Source organism: Furipterus horrens, unplaced genomic scaffold (assembly GCF_987537825.1).
Source record: "Furipterus horrens unplaced genomic scaffold, mFurHor1.1.pri manual_scaffold_4, whole genome shotgun sequence".
Lineage (NCBI taxonomy): Eukaryota > Metazoa > Chordata > Mammalia > Chiroptera > Furipteridae > Furipterus > Furipterus horrens.
The window spans coordinates 8668729-8686980 of NW_028327174.1; the positions used below are offsets into that span (position 1 = coordinate 8668729).

The 18252-nt window shown below is 51.7% G+C and overlaps 1 protein-coding gene across 2 annotated transcripts; it reads left to right on the forward strand.

Moving 5' to 3' along the window:
* Positions 1-253: 253 nt before the first annotated feature.
* On the forward strand, positions 254-17617 carry FOXRED2 (FAD dependent oxidoreductase domain containing 2). Of its 2 annotated transcripts, none has more exons than XM_090272506.1 (8): positions 254-864; positions 2551-2802; positions 2933-3196; positions 4050-4216; positions 6976-7141; positions 8461-8702; positions 9876-10046; positions 16939-17617. In XM_090272506.1, the coding sequence occupies exons 1-8, from the start codon at positions 317-319 to the stop codon at positions 16980-16982; spliced, it is 1854 nt and encodes a 617-aa protein (XP_090128632.1). In that variant the 5' UTR covers positions 254-316; the 3' UTR covers positions 16983-17617. The 2 variants fall into 2 exon arrangements, with proteins under 2 accessions (XP_090128632.1, XP_090128631.1); XM_090272505.1 differs by lacking the exon at positions 16939-17617 and adding an exon at positions 12829-15036.
* The last annotated feature ends 635 nt before the right edge of the window (positions 17618-18252 follow it).

The window sequence follows — 18252 nt, forward strand, 5'->3', positions numbered from 1 at the left end:
TTGGACATCCTTCAAATTAAGGAGAAAATGGGGCAGCGCCTACCTTCTCATCCCCGTGGCACTAAGAAGAGGGCTGGTGCGCCTGGTAACCGAGGCCCTGAAGGAGATGGCGGGGTTGGGGATTCCTGGACGGAGCTCCGGATCCGAGCTTGAGACTCTTCGTGGCAAATGAGCTCAGAAGCCTTTGGGTTCTGGTCCTGGCTCCTCCCCAAACAGCGCCGGCGAGCTTCTGCCTCACTCCGGCCCGTTCTTCACTCACTTCCCAGGGCCTCCGGCCGTCCTGGGCCGACGCCTCACCCAGCTCGTCCGCCGCAGGATGGGCCTCTCCGTCGTGGCCCTGGTGTGGGGGCCCCCGGGGCTGCTCCTAACCGTCGCCCTCTCCCCAGCTCTCACCCCGTGCCCCGCTAAGGCCTTGGCGCCCCCACACCGGGACTACTGTGTCCTGGGCGCCGGGCCAGCCGGCCTGCAAATGGCCTACTTCCTGCAGCGGGCCGGGAGGGACTACACGGTGTTCGAGCGCGCCGCGGGGCCAGGCAGCTTCTTCACGCGCTACCCACGGCACCGCAAGCTCATCAGCATCAACAAGAGGTACACGGGCAGAGCCAACGCCGAGTTCAACCTCCGCCACGACTGGAACTCTCTGCTCAGCCACGACCCCCGGCTGCTCTTCAGACACTACTCCCAGGCCTACTTCCCCGACGCCGGCGACATGGTGCGCTACCTGGGCGACTTCGCAGCCAGGCTGGGTCTGCACGTGCTGTACAACACGACCATTGCCCACGTCACTCTGGACAAGGATCGGCAGGCCTGGAATGGCCATTACTTCATCCTGACAGACCAGAGGGGCCAGGCATACCAGTGCAGGTAAGGAACGGGGTCCCGGAGCTCACCTGCTGAAGCAGGGACCTTTCCTGGAGGAACTGACACTTCCTGGTTGGCCGGTAGGTGTGGGAGGAATGGGAGACTTCCGCCACCCCTTGTTCCCACTGAATTCAGTGCTAAGAGGTTAAGCTCAACCATCATTTCCCACATGTGCCCTAAAAAAAGTGTGATCCAATATGTCTGGAAAATACTACCAGTTCTTCCCTCCAGGATTTGTCAGTCTTTAATAGCTTCATATTCACCACTATACTCCAGCAACATTGGCTATTTAGCACTGCCTAAGCTTACGTACCCACAGAACCCTTTTTGTAGAACATCTCCCAGAACTAGTGTCCCCCAGAATACACCCTGAGAAATGCTGGGCCTAGCAAGTGTTCGAGGGGCTCAGTGGGGTTTCAGAACTGAACAGGAGTGAGAGGGCCCGACAGGCCCTAAGTTTTAGCTTGCAGGAAAGCTCGGTGTTGTGCAGAAAACCCAAATTCAGAGTCACAAGCAATACTGCACTTGTTTCATCCTCACCAGGACCATATGGGGGAGGTTCACAGATCCCCGTTTTACAGACGAAGAACTGAGGCTCAGAGAAGTGGAGGCACTGGTGCTATGTCACACAGCTTTTTAAGGGGGATAGCTGCGGTTTGAGTTCATACCTTCCTGACCCTGAAGCCCGTGTTCTTTCTGCTGCATCAGACTGCCTCTCACTTCCTGGCCACTAGCCAAGCGCCTGGCTCCCAGCAGGTGCTCAGAGTTCATTCTCCCGTGTCTTTTGCCGGAGGCCCAGGCTTGCTCCTTGCTTGTTATAGACCTTCTCTCACTCCAGGGAAAGGAGGAGTGAGCCAAGTTGGACTCTTGCATTTCGGCAGCTGTGCTCCCTTGTAGGGGAGTCAGATTTGAGTAGAACGGACAAGAGTCAGAAGACCTGGTGTGATAGGGGCTGCACGCGCCCCTTCTGCAGGCCATCCAGTTTGAGCAAATCGTTCTGCAGTCTGGCAGGATCCAGCTCCCCAGCCGCCCACCCCGGCACTGCAGACCCACCCATATAAAGAGCAGGGCTCTGGAATGAGGCTGATCTGTGGTCCGAGTCTGGCTCTGCTGTCCAGGAGCTTTGGGCACCGGCCGTGAACACGTGGCTCCTCACCTGTGAAGCTGGCCAGATAACACCAGTCAGGGCTGCTTCGAGCAGAAAGATGATGCATGAAACAGTACAAAGTCTGGTAGAGAACCACTCCTTGACAGATGTGTGCATCTGCCTAGCAAGTCACAGAGAGAAAAGTGAAACAAAAATTCTTCGTCACTGAGGACGATACGTGGTCCGACTGCTGTGTCCAGAATTGGATGAATTACTCGATTTCTCATGGTGTGACCTTCTCCTGTCTGTCAGATTGATTCTCATATTTGGTATAATCCCAGTGAGGGGTGAAGGAAATTGTGTCTGCTGGAGTGAGCTCAGTGAGGGGGGGCGGGGGAGGTTGGGGGTGGGGTTAGTCTCACACACACTGGGATGGATCCATAAACAAAAGAATGAGTGAATGAATGCATGCCCCGTTTTTTTCTAGGAGCCAGCAGTCTGGGTCAGGTGGGCAAGCCAGGCGGCAGGTCCAGAGAGTGATTTTCACTTAGGGTCTTATAGCTGAGAGACTAAGCCAACTTCCATTTGTCCCCCACCTGCAGCGTCCTTCTTGTTGCCACCGGTTTGTCAGTCCCCAACCTGGTGGACTTCCCTGGCTCTGAATATGTGGAGGGTTACGAGTCTGTGTCTGTGGACCCCAAGGACTTTGAGGGTCAGAATGTGCTGATCCTGGGCAGAGGGAACTCAGCCTTCGAGACTTCAGAGAACATCTTGGGTGTCACCAATTTCATCCACATGCTGAGCCGCTCCCGAGTCCGGCTGTCCTGGGCTACCCACTACGTAGGAGACCTCAGGTATGCCACGCAGCTGCGGCTGGTGTGTTGCATGCTCTGACCCCTGCTGGACTAACCACCTCTTCCTCTGAGTCTCCTTGTACCCAGTACGGACTCCTTACTCTCTTCTGGCATGTCCCTTGGGCCCCAGGGCCGTCAACAATGGCCTGCTGGACACCTACCAGCTGAAGTCCCTGGATGGGTTGCTGGAGTCCGACCTGACAGATCTGGCTCTTGTGAAGGACCGTGAAGGCAAGTTCCACATCACCCTGAGGTTCTACGTGGAGGAGAGCAACCGGAGTGCCGAAGCCATCACCCTCCCCCAGGACGACAGTGACAACTTTGCCATGCGCGTGGCCTATGACCGGGTCATCCGCTGCCTGGGCTGGAATTTCGACTTCTCCATTTTCAACAAGTGAGTCCAAGTGGGGAGGGAGCAGGGATCCCATAGCAAACCGCTCTGAGACCTCTCTGGGGTAACAGTGTCCCCGCGCGGCACTGCCAGCACCAGGGCATCTAGGACTCCCCCCTCAGCCTGGACATGAATGCTGCCTGGTTTCTCGCCCAGATATGAGCTCTCTGTCCACTGAGAAGGGTCCCAAGTGGTCCTGACCCTCCGTACTGGAGCAGCAGCAGCAGTGAGTCTTCATCTGTTGAATATGTTGTGATTCTCCGCCCAGGCTCTGGGGTCGATCTGTGATTCTTTCCTACCAAATCTGTGAGTTTTGGGAAAGTTGCTTACCCATGCTTAGCCCCATTTTCTCATCTCTAAAATGGGGATCATAATTGTTTTTTATAGGGTTATTGTGAGGATAAATATAGGAAACTACTTGGCATATACATGCACTCAATAACATATTAGCTGCTGACATTATTTATAATGCGGTTTCAAAGAACTGCTCTGTGGATTGTCTTTAGACATTGCTACCCCAGTACCTGGCAAGGCTTAGGAGCAAAGAATCCATCCAGGGTCTCACTTTCCTTCTGGCCAAAGCACAGGCGGACGAGAATATAGAGGGTCTGAATCAGAGCGTCCTGTCCCGTTTGGTCAGTCAGTCTCGAATCCTGACCCTGGCCCTCATCCATTGCCTCTTTTCTCCGAGCCTCAGTTACTCCATCTGTTAAATGGAGATGACTATACGCCCCTCCTGGGTCATGGTATGATTTAAAAGCAATAAGGAATATAAAGCATTTAGCTCAGTGCCAGGCCTGTAGTTAGTGTTTCATACACAGCAGTGATGTTTATTAGCAACGCTTTCTGCTCACAGGTCCCTCAGACTGTCTTCAGGGGGTGAGTTCAGCAAGAAGTACCCACTGATCAGGGCTAGCTATGAATCCAAAGGAAGCCGTGGTCTCTTCGTCTTGGGTACGGCCAGCCACTCTGTGGACTACCGGAAATCTGCTGGGGGCTTCATCCATGGGTTCCGATACACAGGTGAGCCCAGACAGTACTGTCTCCACGGTCAGAAAACACTCCGATTTCCAGCAGCCGTCAACGGATTGCTCATTAGTCAGGTGTCGTGTGTTCCGTGTCTGGGACCGATGGCAACAGGTTTTCGTAGTCTGAAGATTTGTCTAGAAAAGCATCAGATCAAGTATGAAAATACATGCATCTGGGATGGCATGTTACATGCCTGTGCCCTGTGCAGGTGAGGCACCACATACTGAGCTTGAGGAATATTAACCTGGGTTCCTCCCCAGCAGGGTGGCCTCAGAGGTCAGGCTTCATAACCTCTCTAAGCCTCTGTGGGATGCCCCGACATCAGAGGTGTGAATGAGGCGAGCCCCCACGCTCAAGGGGCTGTCGTAAGGACTAAATAAGGCCTTACCTGGGGACTGTGTACCTGAGAAACATCTCACACACACAATTTTGGGTACCAGCAAATTCAATAAGAATTGCAATTGGATTATACTCCTCTTTTTTTCTTTTTTCTTTTTAATTTATTTTTAGAGAGGGAGACAAAAATCAATGTGTAGTTGCCTCTTGCGTGCCCCCAACTGGGGACCTGGCCTGCAACCCAGGCATGTGCCCTGACTGGGAATTGAACCAGCGACCCTTTGGTTCGCAGGCCGGCACTCAATCCACTGAGCCCCACCAGCCAGGGCAGATTATATTAGTTCCTTTTCAGAACTCTAGGTACTGAGGGTATAAATTTTCTGCCCTCTGAGCTGTTGGACGGGTGCCTTATCACATAGTGAGTGTTACATGGGCCAGGTAATTCTGTCGTCATCTCCATAAAGGTCCTGCATCCTGCATTCTGATGTTTCTGTATTTAATTTGATGCCTCACACTGTCTTAATGCTCCTTTTTGCATTTCACTATCCTCCCAGTGTGGCAGGGCAAGATAATCCTGTTTTACTGTTGGTTTCCAGGCAATATATTTTACACCTCATGCACATCATCAGAGAAGGAGACCAGGGAAAGAGCGCTAGCTGTCTGTACAGCAGAATATTTGCACATGGAACACATGCACCCCCACAGGCACGCACACACGCAGAATAAGAGCGGCTCTTCAGCTGAGTCTCCCCAGTGAGAAATCCTCATCTGGTGCACGCTGCCCTCCCTGCAGCCGCTGTCCTGGCACACACCGCCCATCCCTCCTGCTCCCTTCTGTCCTCTGCACTTCCCCGAGCTCATACTTAATCCTCACCGCAGCCCCTCGAGACAGATTTTGTTATTTCAACTCTTTTGCAGATCAGGAAACGGGGGCACAGAGAAGTTAAGTAATTTGCTCAGTCACCCAGCCAGGGTCTGGCAGAGGTGGAATCTGAATCCATATCTGCCTGATGGGAATGCTCACCGCTAACCACAAAGCTTCAGGCAAATGAGAAACAGTCCTGAGTGTACAGGCTCCAGATCGCTGTGGTCTCAACCGCTAGCTGAGGTCCCTACTCGGGAGAGGGACAGTGTGGCTGTACACAGTCCATCTGCCTGGACCTTGCTCATCGTTCAGCTGAGAAGCAGGCCCCAAGGAAGACAGGAAACAGGCAGAGAGAAGCAGCAGAAGATAAAAGATGCCCCGCACAGACCAACCCTGCACGGAAGAGAGGAGATGCAGGAAGCCTTGCCCATCCCCTGTCTCTTTCCAGTGCATTCCTGCCTCGCTCTCCTGGGTTGGGGCCTCTCCATCTCTACTAATTGGTCTTCCTTCCACTAGCTTTCTGGCTTCCCATCCCCTCCAGCCACTGTAGTACCCACCAAAGCAACTTTTCTATTAAAAAAAAAAGGAGAAGAAAGAAAAAATCTTACCCTTCTTCTACTTACAAATCTTGAGTGGTTCCACATCTCCACAGGGAGAGCTTTGCCCGGCCAACACCAGCTTGCCTTTCCAGCCTGGTCCCTCACCGGCTTTCCAGAGTGTGCCAGGCTCTCAAGATTTTATTTCTTCACATATGTGCCCCCTTTGTCAGGGCACCATTCCCAAACTCCTAGCTGTGTGATTCCTCAACCTTTTGCAAAACTCAGCTTCACCATGACTTTCTCCAGAGGGCCCGTGTCTAGTGAGGGTGCATGTCCTGTGACAATGGCCAGCTGACTCCCATCACGTGAACTGTCTGCGTCCTCGCCTTTACTGGGCAGGGTGTTGTGTTGATTCATTTTGGAAGAGCAGACCCCGGTGTGTGGTGCCCCAGTTTCACACCTGTGTACGGCAGCCCCAGGTTCTTCTGTCCTTATGTAAATACACAAAGCATCTCGAAATAGAGCTTAAGGACAGATGGGATTTAGGCCGTGAAGGAGGGGGCGCAGTCGGAGGCTTTCCCTCTAGGAGTCTCTGAACGAAGCGGGGAGTAGGAGAAGGGAAGCCGCTGCAGAGCAAGGCTCTGGTTGTGACAAACCACGGGCGGGGTGATAGCTGTGGGACTTCCACGTGCAGATGGCCGAAGCCGGGGAGCTGAGCAAACGCTGGCCTGGGGACCCACTCCAGCCACAGCCCTTCACTGAGCCATCCTCTGTGGCTGCTTTCGCACCAGAGGCAGAAGTGGGTAGCGCGACAGACTCTCAGAGCGGAAAAGGCTTCCCATCTGGCCCTTTACAGAAGCCATTTGCCGGCCCTGCTCCAAAGGCATCTTGGCGTTATGTATACATACAGTGTGTATTGAGTTCAGGGAGGTTGATGGGGACCTTATGTCCCTCCTGATGGCAAAGATAAATTCCTAAGTGCAGCCTGCCATTTCCCCCTCTGGCCCCCTCAGTGCGCGCTGTTCACCGGCTGCTGGAGCACCGCCACCATGGCGTCGCCTGGCCCTCCACCCAGCACCCCATCACACAGCTGACCAGCTCCATCCTCCGGCGCGTGAACGAGGCTTCTGGGCTCTACCAGATGTTCAGTGTGCTGGCCGACGTCATCCTGGTGAAGGAGTGAGTCTCCCACCCCCAGCCCTCTCTCCCCTCTGCCCGCCTCACCACAGAACCATACACTCGTCACCTTGCTTCTCTTCCTGTTCCAGGTGTGGAATACTCTGTGGTTCCCTCCAAAGAGGAAGCCTGGGCTGGGCGGAGGGGAGATGAATTTATTCTGGGGAAAAAATTAGTGAAATGAACACCACAAGCTCTGCAGACAGGTAGACAGACAGTCCTGAGTGTGAATATGGGCTATGCCCGTTCTACCTGTGTGACCTTGGGCAGGTTTGTTAGCTTCTCTGAGCCCTTCTCTCATCTGCAAAATGGGGATAATAACACCTGCCTTGCAGGATTATCGGAAAGCATAAAGGTAACTCTAGAAAGCACCTGGCACTGAGTTAGATGAGCCAGTGTGCTTTAATAGTTCCCTGGGGCCAGGACCAAGTCCGCTCTTTATCAGTCAAGTGACAAAGGGACACTTGCTGAGCAGGAAACCATGTAGAAGGGCTGGCGGACAAGGACCTCAAAGGATAGGTGGCAGGTGAGAAGCAGAGGGAGAACAGCCGGGTCCAGAGCAGGGAGCACAGCAGCACGCCAAGGTCAGGGACAGGAAGTCAGCAGCGCCCACACGGGCCCCTCCCATCCTCCTTCCCTCCTCTCTCTCATGCCCCTTCACTGCACTCAAGCTGTCAGTAAACCACTCAGACTCTACCTTCGGGTGTCCAGAATCGGAGGCCCTCTCACCAGCTCTGCCGCTGCCGCCTTGGTCTGGACCCCAGCATCTCTCACTCCCACGGGTGCAGCAGCAGTTGGCTCTCATCACGGTGGCCGGGTGGTCCTTTTAAAACATGAGTCACATGAATTCGTCTCTGCTCAGTGCTCTGCAGGGGCCAGCGGCTTTCCCTCGGTCCGCATGAAACCAGAAGTGCCCTTCGTGGCACACACAAGCCCTCCTCGCCCTATTCCCGTGTATCTCCCTCCCCCCCTCCCCGCACTCCCCCGCGACTCCACAGCAGCCACCTCGGCCTCTTCCTGTCCCTGAAACACCAAGGCATTCATTCGCCCCATCCCAGGGCTTTTCCGTCCCTCTCCTCAGCCTGGATCACCTTTCCCCATAGCCAGGTCAGGTGATGCCGTTCTCTGGACTCCTTCCCACGCGTAGGTCAGGGCTCAGCTGTAAGTGACACTAGTGTGAGATGTGCGGGGCTGATCGGAGTCTGCTGTTCAGTGGCCGCTTCCGGGAGGGAGAGATGTGTGCACACCAGGTCCCCACGCGGCGCCTCTCACTCCGCCGCAGCACTGAGGGTCTCGCCCTCCCCCTTTGCCATGACCCCCAGGAATGCCACGGCATTTGAGTACCTGGAGGAGTTGCCCGTGCAGATGCTGGCCCAGCTGGAGACCATCACAGGAAGGAAGGCCAGGCATGGGCTCTTCGTCATCAACATGGAGTACGGCAGAAACTTCTCTGGGCCCGACAAGGATGTCTTCTTCTACGAACGGTCTGTGGGGCACACGGAAGACGCCTGGCGGTCCAACTTCCTCCACCCTGTCATCTACTACTACAGGCACCTGCCCACCGGTGAGCGGGGCCTCTGCTCTCCCTCCCAGGGGGGCTTTCTTGAGGTGGGCATTCCTCGGGCCCTGCTGTGTAGCAAGCTGCCATCATTAATCCCTCACACAACACTCCACAGACAGAGGAGGACCACTGGGGACTCTGCCCAGAAACCAAATGGGAGAGAAGGTCCAAGAATGCTAAGTGGTGTTCCCCGATTCTGGCCAGACAGAGTGGCATGATCGCCAGGCCCCCCCATAGTAAGAGGGACACTGTCCTGCTGTGTCTCCAAAGGAGGCTGACCATGGAGTGGGGCAGGGAGACTTAAGACTGTTAGAAGGAGCGGGGAAGAGAACTGGCTGTGGGTGATGCAGGAGGGGAGTACAGAGCAGCTGGGAAGTGCCCCCAGGTCTGTCCTTTCCTTGCTGTGTAACCTTGGGCCATTTCTTAATCTCTGAGCCTCAGCTTCCTCACCTGTCAAATGGGGATAAAAGCAGTACCTCCCTTCCTTGTATGAGGGCAAGTAAGATAATATATACAGAATATCGGCATAGGGTTGCTGCCAAGAGATGAGCCACCCTGGGAGCCGAGCTCCTGCTTCAGATCTTGAAGGGCTGCCACTCGGAAGAGGAGGATCTAAGAAAGGGCAGAGGTAGTATCAACAGGGAGAAGTGACAGGAACGCAGGTTTATATCCTGTATAAGGAGCAACTGATAGCGCTGTCCCGCAGTAGAACGGGTTGCCTCCTAGAGCCAAATGCCCCAGTTCAGGGAAGGCTGGCTCATGGCTTGCGCCGTCTGACAGGGACGGCACAGAAGGGAGTCCACAGGTGAGAGATAGGCTAGATGGGACCGAAGGCCCCTCTGGGTGTGCGACCTGAGCCTCCTCGCAGATCTGTTATGAAGCATCCGTAATAGACCTCAGTCTATGTGAGCCTTAGAAAAACATCAAATTCAAGTGATTAGTCTTAGCTCTGCCCTCTGATACCATGCAAGACGAGCCTTGTTTGTCCTGCTTCCTCGTGCTCACCTTCTGCACATTCAGAGACGGCCGTTGAGCAGCCGGCCACAGCCCACACAGGCGCACCGGGAAGGCGGAGCAGGAGTGAGCGGGACAGGCGCCGGGGACGCGCCGGGGATGCACTGTGGGGCCGGCGGGGCAAGCCCAGCGCGGGGCTGACGCACCCCCGCCTCTTCACAGAGCAGGAGGTGAGGTTCCGCCCCGCAGACTGGCCCCTGCCCCGGCCCACGGCCATTCACCACATCGTGGAAGATTTCCTAACAGACTGGACCGCCCCGGTGAACCACATCTTACCTCTGAGGCGCTTCCTAGAGAACTGTTTGGACACTGATTTGCGAAGCTTCTATGCAGGTAACTTAAGTTCCCAGAAGGACAGAGGGACTGAGTGAGAGGTTGGAAAGAGACCAGGTAGATCCATGCCCTGTGATGCTTCAGGGTGCAAACCCAGGACTTCCGTTTCCCACAACGTGGTGGACTAGGTGTTCACAGAGACCCCTCCCATGACAGCACACCTGAAAACGCTGAATAAAATGTTTCCTTTTAAAGAACTGGCAGGAAAAATGAGGGAGCTTCCCAGAGGCAGAATACTGAGAAAAGCGTAAACGTAGGCTGGGTGTGGGGATCTGCTGGTCATCAGATGGCCAGAGCTGGGGTAACTGAGCGGTGCTTGCGGATTGGAAGTTGAGGCTGGGGCTCGGTCAGAGGTCTGTTTGGGGATCTTCAAATAAGCTTGGATCCCAGGGGTAAACCAGGCGGCAGAAAACACTCCCAAGACAGGGATGGTGGAGACTCATGCTCTTTAGCTCTGGGTAGATGGGGTGGGGGGGCGGGGGATTGCCCCAGAGACTTTCCAGCCACTAGGCCTCACTCATGTGAATTTGGGGCCAAACTGCGCATTACTATTGTACAGAAATCACAGAAGTCATTGTAAGCCTTCTGTGAAGAGGCCCACTTTAAAATGAGGCCCCAGAAAATTCCCACAAAGTCCCAAGGAGCATGAACTCCCAAGCGAAAATCACTAGCACGTAAGGACACAAACCGCCATAAGGGAGTGTCAGCAGAAACTCAAACTGTAAGCCCAGCCCCAGGGCTGCGGGACCTGGGACGTCAGGTAGCGCATGTAAAGTCTGCCTAAAAGATGGAAGGAAATGAAAAGGAGGTTGCTGAAAATACAGTTGACTGGTCCGTTTTGAGAAAGATTCACATAAAACTAGAAATGAAAAAAATAAATTAGTATTTAGGGAAGAGATGAAGAGAAAATTGGCAAACTGGAAGGTTGTTCTGACACCAAACCCAAAGAGGGACTTGGGGAGGGAAGTCTAGTAATCCAGAGAGAGAGCTGATTGAAAAGGGTAAATTTTGTCTTTTTTTTTAAATTCCCTGAATGCCTAGTATATCCGTTCCTTTCTGTTCGTCTGTTAAACACGACTTGTATCTAAGGCACTATTCATATTCGGTCAGGATAGAGACAGTCAGTCCCCAGCCTGCAGGTCAGAGAGCAAGTGTCCCTGTGTCATCCCCAGGTGTATGTACTCGGGGAGATGGCTTAAAACAATAGTTTAAATTAATAGTCTAAAAATATAAAGATGCTCCAACTGAGGACATTCATGGTTAGCCTTCTGCAGACTATCAGCTTGCACATGAAATGACATGAGGTCTAGAACCCTCAGCTGCAAAATGCTTGCCTGTGTCTTGAAGTGTCGGGAGTTCACCGAGGTGCCAGTGCACCTTAGGGAATCTACTCCCACCCTGAGTTTCAGCTCCTACCGATGCATTGTCACAGGCCCTTTAGCCCCCTGCTCCCACCCCTACACACCGCTCAGCAGTACAAGCCACTACGTGTCACTGCCTTGAACTTGGAAGAATCCTTCCTTGTCAAGGGCCAGCTGGCAGATGAAGGGCTTTCTCTCCATCCCCCCCAACTGATGTGCAGCTGCCAATTCTGGCCCCAGATTCTGTGGGGCTTCTCTGCCCCTGGCCCCTGAAGAAGGCGGTCCTTGCAAAAGGCTACCTTGCTGCCCTCCAGCATCCTCCCCCCACACCTGCTGCCTTCCCTGCTCAGAGAGGCTTGTCAGCGCCTGCTCTGCCGGGGACCCTCTGTGCTGTAACTCAGAACTGAAGTGGGTGATAATGCGTATTTGTGCAGCAGCCTGTTCACCCGTGTAAGCAAGCCTCAGAACATTCTCTGCGTCATAGGGGTGGGCAAAGTAGGTTCACAGTTGCATTGTGACATTCTTTTGAGTTCGTGAAGCTATTGTAATAGCACAACCTGCATGTCTTTTTCCATATGAACAACTGTAAACCTACTTTGCCCACCCCTGTATGCCCATTTTTTGAAAGAAAAGACTCAAGCTGGTTTTCTGAAACTCACTCCATCTTCCCATGCTGTTTCTCGGTTCCTCAGAAGACTGAGCCCATATCTGTTTCATCTTGTCTACTTTTTAAGCAAAGTTATGCAATACTTGACTAAAAGGCTTTTTTCCCACCTCCATTCTCATTCTTCAGAAGGAGCTACTTGCTACTTCTAGTTCTTCTGGTGGCTTCTTCTATTTCTAAATAGTAAGTACCCACATGATTTCCTGATTGGTCAGATTTGTTCTAGGCACCAAGTGCTGTGTCCTGATTGGTCAGAGTTGACCCAGGCACCACGTGCTGTGGCACAGACTCGGATACATCACAGGTGCAGACTGACCCACTTTGTCTTTGTAACCCCCACAGTGCTGCAGCAGGGCTTACACACAGCTTTTGCAACTCCAGTGCTGCTGAGGGAATAAGTCTTTGCAGGCAGCTGTGCCCTCAAAATGGAGCTGAGGGTCCCTCCCGAGCTACTGAGTCCCCACCCCAGGCTGGCTCCATGCAGAGCATCCTGCTGGGCCCGACCTCTGGCAGCTGAGTCGTTTCTGTGGTCTGCTTTCATTGTGGTGCCTTGTTCTTTTCACATGTCAGGGCAGCCTGTTCTTCGGACCTCTGTAGGGACCGAGTTCCATGGCCCCTCAGGTCAGACGTGAGATACCCAGAAAAGTTGGCTCCCAGGCTCAGGGATGGAGGATCCCGGGGGAGGCCCCTGGGGCACTGGCAGTTCCTCCCCACGCCCCTCAGCCCTGCTCATTCATCGCCTTCTGCTTTTCTGTAGAATCCTGTTTCCTGTTCGCCCTAACGCACCAGAAGCTGCCGCCCTTTTGCCAGCAGGGGTACCTGAGAATGCAGGGGCTGGTGGGAACCGGAAGCCTCTGGCAGCGCAGAGTGGAGAGCGGGCTCCTGCAGGACTATGCGGCTGCGGGCGGGCGCAGCGGGGCCAGTGGCCGGTGGCCTGGCTCCGGTGAGCTGGTAGATCAGGCCCAGGCTCCAGGGCCTCTGGTGCAGCCACTCAACAGCGACAAGGAGGAACTGTGATGCCCAGGTCCCCCCGTACCCCGCAAGGCCCATAGTCAGCCTTCCTGGCCACAGCCCCGTGCTCCCACCGATGCGTGACTGCCAAAGGCCTCTTGGACCACTGCAGTGACCACACCCCAGCCACACGGGGGCACCTAAGGGTGGCCGTGCAAGGATCTCCTCCCCTCCTGTGGGGTCCGGAGAAGGGCACCCTCTGCCAGGCAGGAGCTGCCTTCCACAGCCAGGCTTGTCTGTAAGCGAATGGTCGCTGAGCACCAGGCTGGCCTCAGTTCTCTCTCCATCAGGTGCCCAGGGGTTCCTTTTCCTTCCGGTCTGTGCTTCAAATGGGCCCAAATCTCACCCATCGGTGGAGGGTTTCACATATGAAACCCATCCTCATCTTCATGAGAGTGTGTAGCAGCCTCTTTAAAACAACTGTAATATTCTCAATCACAGAGCAGGCAGAATCATTACCCCTGATGAAGACACCAGCTCAGAGAGGTCAGGTGACTCCCAGGGGACAGCCAGGAGTCCCTGCCTGGGTAGCCCGAAAGCCGGTCCCACCACACCACACTGCCTCTTCCCACCCCATCTGTTTTCAGAAAGTGGGGGCAAGGAGCTGAGCTCATGGTTATGAGTCCCTGGCTGTCATCAGGCAGAGAGGCCATCTTATCAAAGCAGGTTTCTCCCAGAGCAGCAGAACTCTGAGCTGCTTTCTCCCCAAGGCTGCGCTCCCTGGCTTATCTTCAGTCTGTTTTCTTCCCTCTTGCCCTGTGACATTCTGAAGGCTGCCTTGCCTCTGGCTGATCAGATTCTGTAAAACGGGCACCATACTGTCCTTAAGAGGGGACACTTTCAAAGGTGACCTACCCGACTGTTCGAACAGAGCCCCGCTCAGCTTGTGCAGAGACATTTATAAATGCATTTGCATGAAGACGACAATGAACTTAGTTTCCGGTTCCCTTAGCTGTTGGGGCTGTTCTTTGTTGTCCTTCCTCACCAGGCATCTGTCCCCTTTGCTCTCCCGTCAGGCATTTTGGTCCTGTGTATGAGCGAGCCAGGGGAAAGCACTGTACATCAGATAACCGTGACCTTTCAGGGCCTGGGATCGTGGGTGGTGGCTTTCTTCTCACCGGTTCCCACCAGCCCGTCACGTAGCTGCTCAGGGTTTGAGGGGCCCAGGCTTGCTTGCCCCACAGCCGTTTCCTGGGACCGTTCTCTTGATTGGGTCCAAATTCCCTTCCCCTGTCAGCCTTACCACCCCCGCAGCCCCCTCCGCTGCGGACTCCTCCCCGCAGTCATTGGCAGAGTTAGAGAATGAAACTCCAGCCCCTGGCCTGCAGCAGGTGTGTCCCCGGCAACAAGACTTAGCAAAGTTTGCACACAGCTGAAACTTCTAAAGTAAGGTCCCTTCTGAATCCCAGGGGGGTTGGATTCACTGTATCTCATACATATTACAGGTAAACCAAAATTGGGTCCATTAGCCCAACTTTCCAAAACCTTTTTTAAAATGAATCTTATTTAGGACTGTACCCATAATATCAAATCCTGGTCATACACATCTCACCTGCCTGATTGCGGAAGACTGGCTGAGCCCCTTTTCCAATAAAGGTTCAAGGTGCCGTAACAAGGAGTTTACCAGTGCCTGAATATGTGACAGCTGCTGCTTTTCCCATCATCTGCCAAATTGTTAATTCCATCAGAATATCAGCCAGCTTTATTTGTGCTTAATAAGACATGGTTCCACTCCTGCTCAGCTGAGTAGCAATATCTGAGCAAATGTCCCTGGTATTCTTCTAAATCAATAGTTGTCTTCAAACAGAAACACTTTTTTCCTGTGATCATGGCTGCATTTGCTGGAAGTCCTTTCACAATAATCTGCCTTCCTAGCGGATCTCACTGTTTGCAGCTGGACCAAGTTCCTCTTCTAACCAAGGCTGGACGTCATTAATTCCTTCTCTCTCTCTCTCTCTCTTTTTTAATATTACGAAGTTATTGGTGCAAAACAAACAAGTCAGTGAAATAAGAATCCAGAAACAGACCCTATTCTAAATAAGGAGGTGATTTTAAACAGAAATCACAAACCAGTGGAGAAGATTATACAGGAGCCTGCAGTTAAATAATGCTGGGCCAACTGGTTAGTAATTTGGAAAAGAAAATACATCTCACTTTAGACCCTGTTTCATACTATATTTCAAAAGCAATTCCAGATGAATTTTTTAAAGCCATATAGAAATGAGGTGAAGAGAGAGTACTTTGATAAAAGACAAACCTTTCCAAATCTTTAGAAGCAACAGAGAGTAATTCCCCAGATGAAGAGGTTTAACATTTCTAAGCATACTCATCTAGGCTGTACCTAATCAATGGAACTATGGTGAGTTTTTTTAAAGAAAATGGTAAGAATTAAAAGGCAAAACAGCATGGGCAAAACATAATTACAGCAGACTGTAACAAAAATAAATATTATATACAGAACTGATTGAAAGAAAAGAAAAATGAAAAAGTTAAGTAAACTATGGTACATTGACCCAATGGAATGTTTTACAGCTCTGAAAAACTAAAATGTGAAAGATGGTGTACTACAAATGCATGTGTAATGAAGTTAAGTGAATAGGAGCAGGATATGAAATTATAGTTGCAACTACTTCTAACCATATAAAAATAGAAACCACATCTGGGGAAACTGGAAAGGAAGCATCACAAAATGTCATCCATGGTTGTATTAGGTTTGTAGGGTTTTTTGTTTTGTTTTTGCTTTTTCCACTTCTGTCCAAATTTGTGGTTATACTCTATAGTGAAATAAATACTTTTTTTTTTTTAATCGCTTCTGATTTTGGAATTTAAAGTTGCCGGGACAAGTGGAGCTGGAGCCCCTCCTAGAGGCTGTGTTCTGCCCCCTTAGTCCAGTGGCGCCCCTGCTGTCATCCCACCTCCCCAGCTGGGAAGATGGGGCACCAAGTGGGGGGGGGGTGAATTTTAAGCAGGATGTGTCCCTCTTCTAGAGTCTGAACTGACCAACCCAGCACAAGAGAGATCTCTGGAAGAATCTTTCCTCCCACATGATAGAAAATGAAAGATTAAATTCCTCATTTTGTGGCGGTCTCCTGGGTGTCATTTCCAATCCATTGTAGAGCCCCAAATTCCTTTCACCTGATAAAACTGGGGTGTACCTAAAAGCTGCCTAGAAATTGACTAACCAGGAAGGGAATTTGTCTGCTAAGTCAAGCATAACATCTAATCATTTATTGAGTACCTACTATGTGCCCAGAATTGCTACGGTGGTTTAAAGATATATCCACAAACTTGATATTTCTCCCCCAAAGAGGTGGAGCTTAGTTCCTTCCTGTTGGGAGTGGGCCGGACTTAGTTATTCACTTAGAGCAAATAAAATACATCAGAAATGACAAGATGTCATTTTCAAGATTTAAGTTATTAAAAAGATGCATTCATCCACCCCCTGCCCCTCTCTGTCTGGAGTCCCTCCCTGGAGGAGGCCACCTGTCATGTCAAAAGGATGTCCAGCATATAGAGGCCCACATGGCAAAGAACTAAGAGCTGCCAACAGCCATGTGAGTGAGCCTGGCAGTGGATCCTGCTCCAGTCCAGCTTTCAGATGACTGCAGCTCTGGCCACCACCTTGAACACGGCACCATGAAAGACCCTGAGCCAGAACCACACAACTAGGCAGCTGCCTGGTTGCTGAGCCAGAGAAATTTTGAGATAGTTTGTTGTTTTAAGTGCTAAATTTGGGAGGGGGGTGTATTTGTTACACAGCAATAGATAACTGATACATGCACTAAATAGCTTACCTGAATTAACTTAATTCTTACTATAACCCTAAGAGGTAGATATTACTATCCCTGTTTTACAGGTGAGGAGCCTGAGACTGAGAATGATTACATAGTAAGTCAGTAGTGCAGTGCTTTGAAAATCCACCTCCTTCAAGCCATCCTATTAAATAAAGCAACCATCACATCACCATCCCTATGAGTTTCTTCCAGGTAAACACTGGGTAACAAAATATCGAGTCCAAACCCAGGAAAGTGTGATTCCCACAGGAATGCAAAGACGTGTTGAAATGCTGATTACCCAAAAAGTACCCTCAAAAGGGCATTAACTCACTGCACCAACCCAGACATCCTGTGACCCAGGCAGGGTGGGATGGCTCCAGGAGGGACAAGGAAAGCTCTCGAGTCTGGAGTATCGGCGCTCACACGGCTTCAGCCTCAGGATGCTCAGCTCTCTGACCAATCACAACATCATCACCAGAAGCCAACTTGGATTCTTCCCTAGAGAAGAAACCAGAAGCTGCATCATTTCACTGCAGATGCTTATTTTTTTAAGTATGGTAAAAATGCTGACTGGGGTATGGTTTTTGTCAGACTGCAGGCTTTAAAGAAGCATTTAATTCAATCTGGCATCCCAGACGGAATGTAAATCTGCTACAAAGTGAAGTTGATGGGCAAATATATGAGATGCGTTAGCCCAAGTATTTAATCTAAGTACATCACACAACCAATCCATCAAGCCTGAGATTAAAAAAAAAAAAATAGCATGCAACAGATGTATTTAAGCAGAGAAGAAAGGCCCAGCAGAATGCCTCACTCCTTTTCTGCATAAATAAGGCTGCTTTGCCTGCTCTTCTAGAGAGAGCCCCACGCTTAGAACAAACTGCAACATCTTTTAAAAGTGTGTCACTTGCTTTTTCATTCTCTTTGAGGCATGACCATCTCAGACCAGTTTCTCATGTCATTCCAAATCATTGCCCGTTAATTAGATGCAGAAAAGTCCTACCGACAGAAAAAAACAACAGCAATGCAATATCTCAGAATGTTCAGTTGTTATCACCTGCCATTGCAGTTTAGAACGAAGCGACTACAAAAATGCATGAGCTGAGCCCCTGAACACCAACCAGGTTTAGGTTTTAAATAAGTCAGTCTATTGGGAAAAGGTGCCCACAAGCCTCTATTGTAAGCACTGTGGTAGATAAATGGCTAAAAATTCTATGACAGCTCCTCTCAAGATGTGAGGTCTATGTCCCCTCCCCCTTGAACTAGGGTGCCCTCTGGGACTGTTTTGACCAAAACATGGTGGAAGTGATGCCATGACAATTGCTGGGCACAGACCTTAAGAGACTGGTCACTTCCACCACCTCTCTGGGCACCCAGCCATCCTCTGGTGGGAA